The 5,969-nt window shown below is 28.9% G+C and overlaps 2 protein-coding genes across 2 annotated transcripts; both read left to right on the forward strand.

Annotated features, from left to right (window-relative positions):
• The first annotated feature begins 1,471 nt into the window (after positions 1-1,471).
• LOC116851943 (aminopeptidase Q-like) lies at positions 1,472-2,933 on the forward strand. The gene is made up of 2 exons (XM_032831875.1): positions 1,472-2,250; positions 2,543-2,933. The coding sequence occupies exons 1-2, from the start codon at positions 1,790-1,792 to the stop codon at positions 2,793-2,795; spliced, it is 714 nt and encodes a 237-aa protein (XP_032687766.1). The 5' UTR covers positions 1,472-1,789; the 3' UTR covers positions 2,796-2,933.
• Positions 2,934-4,303: 1,370 nt separating this feature from the next.
• Positions 4,304-5,969, forward strand: LOC116851942 (aminopeptidase N-like; the record flags this gene model as incomplete). The annotated part of the gene is made up of 4 exons (XM_032831874.1): positions 4,304-4,721; positions 4,934-5,208; positions 5,484-5,668; positions 5,828-5,969. Coding segments are annotated over exons 1-4 (879 nt in total), but the record flags the coding sequence as incomplete, so codon positions are not given.

A 5,969-nucleotide genomic window follows, 5' to 3' on the forward strand; every position in this document is an offset into this window, starting at 1 on the left:
CAAGGTCAAACTGATGTGATCAGTAAATACATCTTTTTAAACGCCACAACTTTTATCTGAAACATTTTTTTCTAAAATGCTTAGTTTTCGAGATATTTCACCGGTCCGGGACTTTTTGAACACCCTGTATAAAGATACAATATCGTTAAATCCGATAACTGAAGTTACAGAGCATAATTAATAGTACAAAATATTCTCTATCATCTTATCGATTTTGTACTAAAACACAGATCCTCGACATATTTTTTGATGAGATGATACCTCCTGGATTATATAACCTCTATATGTTTTTCATCAGTACGTATCACAATATGCTTGAAAATATTATTACACATCAATATATAACATATACAGCAACTGAAACAACTAAAAGGTGAGTGAACATTTTAATTCCGTGTATGCGCAACCAGTTTGTAGAAGACATATTTTCGATATCCTATATTTTACAATATTATCACTGTTATATGTTACAAGAATTTTATTATTTATATTAGGTTGCAAAATGGATTAGATATAGGAAAGCTAGAAACTCACAAAACTATCAAAATTTAAATTCACTAATTACAGATTTGTACAATAATAATAGTTTTAATGATATCATTAAGAACAATAAATAATAATAAATAATAATAATAAGTAATAATGATTAAAAATAATAAATCATAACATAATTATTGAGCCTGTACACTCTCTCACACATCAAATGCGCACGCACGCGCGCATATCGTTTAAACTGAATCTCGTATAAAATATGTTGTGCAAATAGTAATATAATGTGTATATGAAAATGTCTATAAACTAATTTCAATATGTGATTCAAAAGTACTAAAAATTCTAATAACAAATTATTATAAGTACGCACAAAATGCATAACAAAAAAGAACACAGGACGTCTTTACTACATTATACGAACAAAAAAGAAATTAATAAAAGTTGTCAAGTAATTTTAATTGGTTCTTTCTCTTTTCAAATATAATGTTTAACAATCTGAATAGATTGTTGATAAATTTCAAGTACAATGTATCAAGAAAATAACTGTATGCTGAAATATCCTCGTGGAACATTGTAAAATTTTGTATCAGAATTGAAATCATGGTATAGTAAATATACAAGAAAAATGTTTTTATAACTAATACTAATGGCTTTAGTTTGCAAGATATTATAATCAAAATTTTTTTGACGTTAGGATTTCGGATAAGTTATTGATATTGCTGCGATGGTTTCCTTTGATTTTCATGACGCGTGCGCGTACGCGAAAAAACACAAAGTTATATTTCACCTGATACTTATATACTTAATGTCGCGGCATTTTCGTCCCATTTAATTTTACAAGGAACTTTCTATTGTCCACAAAAATAAATATAAACGTAACTGCAAATGTAAATGTTTTTTGGTTAGAAGAAATGTAATTTTTTTTTTAATTTTTATGAAATAATAAACTCCGAACATAAAGTAGTCATGTAATATTGTCTTCAAATTTATTTTTTGTAGAAAGAAGTAAATTCCTTCGTTCGGAAAATATAACAATTTGTATATTACTCCAAACTATTAATAACTATTAATAGATAAACTAAACGATCAAATGACACAATTATAATCGTTGTACAAACTATATAACTATTAAAAGATATTAATTACTATTAATATATAAACGGAGCGTCTTTCGTAAACATTATTCTAAGATCCAGGCTGAATTCCCAATACAATAACAATTAATGCCATTTATACATAACTAATTGACAAATGTAATTTATGTAACAATTGAAATTGCTTTATCTTTACTGAAGTAATGTTATGCATTAGGTCGTTTTTTGGAATATTGTCGACATCGAACCGTGCTCGAACTGTATTTCCATGTTGGGACGAGCCGGAAATATATATGAATTATGAGATTGTAATCAGGCATTTTGAGCAATACCAAGTTATATCGAATATGCCAGTGCAGAAGTTGTTACATGAGTCAAATAATATGTCATTAACATATTTCCATATTAGTAAACCTATAACTTCAAGTCAAGTGGCAATTATTATGCTTGATAATATGATACAACATACTTTGGAGGACGAGTATTTATGGTGTAAACTACATATAACTGTGGAGGAAACGAACATTTTGAATGAAATTTATTATATAAAAAGAAATTTGACAACTAATTTCAAAGTCGAAGACAGAATTATGAAAACCGATCACATCGTGATTCCGAATTTTCCGTTACAAGTCATAGGAAGTTTAGGAGTTATTATATACAGGTATGTATTCAGGGTGCAGTTAATGTTATTACATAATCTACTGATAGCTTATGGAGTAGAAAGTTTTAGAGCGATGTCTTCTTGTCATTTAGAAGGGATATTATAATATTAATCGGCAATTTGGGAAACAAATATATACCTTTTAATAAGGCAAAGTAATTATTGGAAACAGTGAAATTCAGGAAGATACTTTTTTCCTATAAAATTGCGCAAGAATAAACATTTATGAATATGTGATGCCAGATCTATGTCCAGATATATTCCACAAAATGATATTATGTTTATCTTGCAGAGAACATAGCATTAAGTTTGATACTAATACTGATTTTCCTGGTCGTAAAATTAATATCTACAAGTTCATAGGCGATGCTATGGCGCGGGAAGTCCTTGGTCAAGTAATCTGTCCTTCTTATCAGTGGTTAATTAAGATATTGGCATCCTTCTTAAGTCATTTTACTATTTTTCAAGTAAGTCTACGTTCCTACCTTTGTCAGAATATAGTTACGTTTCTACAGGTCACGCATTTTATTCTTCTATATTGTTAACCCGTACGTTGTTTTTTATATCGTGTTAATTCGATGGCAATAATAATCACTTCTAGAACTCAACTTACTCGTCGTTTATGGATCTCTCCGTCGTTCAGACAATGCAGGGTGCTTTATACTATGACGTCGATTTCCAAATGGCACCTGTGTTACAGAACAAGATCTTGTTTCCCATTGATGAAATTGATGCAATTCATTACTCCCGATTGTATTATAATAAAGGTAAGACGTAATAAATTCATATAAATGATCTTCTATATACTATACAATTAAAGCACTGAAAAGAACTGATTTTTTTTAAATAATTCAAGAACATCTGAACGCTTTAAATATAGAATTGATAGCGGATAAGATATTATTTAATGTAAAGAGTGCGTTTAAAATGCAGTAAATTATGTCTTGCTGTCTTCTCACTCAATTTTCAACATTATATAATTTATTGCAATATCCACATATATTAATTCATACACACCACACTTCTTTCCAATTCCGATTAACCATAATGGGTGTAATACATCTAGCTACTTTTGAGTCTGCATATTTTTTCAAGTAGTGGATATTCTTTAACAATCTCGTTTTTAATTTGAACGTTAGAATGTCAGGAGTACACTACTAATATTGCTTAAGACTGAGGTGTTATAAAATTTTGAAATTTTGGAAAAAAGATTAAAAATTTCGATAATCACCAAAGCTTATTTGGGGATTTATGGTTTTTTTTGTAACACTGTATTATATAAAATTAATTACCATTATTAAAAGTGAAGTATATAACTTTCCGGAAAAGGATATGGGACAAATGTTTATAAAAATTACGTTATTTTAATATAAAGTATTTTAACGTCAGAATTGATTTCAATGATATTTACTAAATCTGCTAAACAGCTAAATAGATAGGGCTACGCAGCAAGCAGTTGTAGCGGAAATTATTTTTCTCTAACCTCCGACTTCCCGTACTTTTCATTATGTAGAAACGGCAACCGTTTAAAAAATAGTATAGATATGCTACACCAAAGAGTGATACTAGGGTTATGTCAATTTATTCAATTATGTTTATAAATTATTGTAGGAGCTGTTTTAATGCGCATGTTCTTGTATTTTTTTGAGAAGCCGGAATATTTCTCCAAACGTATTCGGAAATGTGTAGAAGAATGGTAAGTAATGCATGGTATAATACGATAACAATATATCCTAATTAATATATTCCAGGAAAACACACAAGTCTAAAAGACATCTTAAACACATTTTATTTAATGCGTCTTGAAACAATGTTTCGATGACGTCCTTATGTCGGGGCGCAAGATATTATAAGATCTTTCGAAATTTAAGATTTCTTTTAGATGTCTTTAAGATGTCATACATATATCATTTGATATATTTTTACCTAAATTACAATACGACATTAACTAACCTATTAATGACACATATTTGACGTTGGAGATGTCAGTAATGCGTTTATGAAATGCGTTATCATGGGTGCTGAGATAATAAATTACATAAATCGATGTAAAATAAGGCAGTCATTTTCTTCTTTATTTAAAACAATACAAAAATTACGAGTTATTTAAGTTAAATTTTATTTGTTTAGTGAGGATATCTCAGCCTCTATCAGTGACCTCTGGACCACAGAGTAAAGGCTTTTAAACAAGCAAATGCCTTACAACATAACTGAAATAATGGACACATGGATAACGCAAAGGCATTTTCCCGAGTTGAAAGTCGATTGTGATAATAATACAGGTTCTATAATACTTTCGGTATATACTTGCAACGAAACGAGGTGGAAGATACCCATAACTTATGTTATAATATCAAATCGTACTTTCGTGTATAATACACCGAGCAAAATCTTATTCGATTGTTTAAGCAACGTATATACATTTGAAACTGATATGTATGATTTTATAATTGTGAATGTGGAACAAATGGGTGAGTATTTATCGCTAAATATCTATGATGATACGTTTACTTTAGGTTATGTAACGTTTTATATCTTATATTTTATATAATATACGTAAATCTTCGAACCTTTCTTATTATACTGTCTAGAAAGAAACATGAGAACTAACAGTCCTCAGTAAATATGACTAAAAAATATGATATAATAGCTTAACACAATGCTATTTTTTTTTTATCTGCAGGATATTATCGCGTCAATTACGACTCCAATAATTGGGTGAAAATCTCTACTCACTTAATCTATCATAATTATACACAAATTAATGTTTTGAATCGCGCTCAGTTAATTGATGATGCGTATTATTTTGTGATAAATGGTAAACATGATGTTAACACCTTCTTATATCTACTTAAATACCTAAAGAGAGAAAGTCATTATGTAGCCTGGTATTCTATGTTCAATATTTTTACGTACATGTCGAAGTATTTTGAATTACCAGAAAGTATACGTTACAAGGCAAGTTGTAAAACATTCTCTTATATATATAAATTAGTCAGTACATAATATGTATCCAGTATATATTATGCATAATATGCATATTAAAATGTCGAATGGTTTAGGGATATATAATATATTATCTAAATAATGCGTACAATGTAATATGTACGTAATAAGTACCAAATAATTTCTCTATATACATCCACATATGTTATGTCATTACAAAAAACAATCAATTTAAAATTCATGTGTTTTTTAAATATTACTAAATATATTTTAATATTATTACGCAGTCATATTTGTCAGACATCTTGAACAGTCTTCTTGATAAGATCGGATATGAAGAATATATTAAGGATGATGATATGATAAAATCTTTAAGATTATTAGGATTAAGATGGGCTTGTAAATTCGGTCATAAATTATGTAAAGAAGCTGCCACTGTTAAACTTAGTTTGTTTGTCACATATCCCTCTAAGTGCGTATACTTTACTTTGCAATTAGCTATAATTTTAATCATGTTTTTCTCGCACATCATATCATACATAAGTAATATCATATCATATTAATTTGGAGAAAACATGCTTTGAAATTAAATATTTTTGTGAGATATTTATATTTCTGATGAATATCATAGAATTCTACCGTGGTGGAAGGAATGGATATATTGTGCAGGTATGATGGACGCAAGTCCATATCTCTGGAATCAGTTTTTAGGTGATCAATCTGGTATCTATAGTCAAGAGAATTTAACGTATCTGGCATGTACTGAACATGAA

This window comes from Odontomachus brunneus, unplaced genomic scaffold, assembly GCF_010583005.1.
Source record: "Odontomachus brunneus isolate Ranch 3 - 2012 unplaced genomic scaffold, Obru_v1 Obru_scaffold_196, whole genome shotgun sequence".
NCBI classification, from domain to species: Eukaryota; Metazoa; Arthropoda; class Insecta; order Hymenoptera; family Formicidae; genus Odontomachus; species Odontomachus brunneus.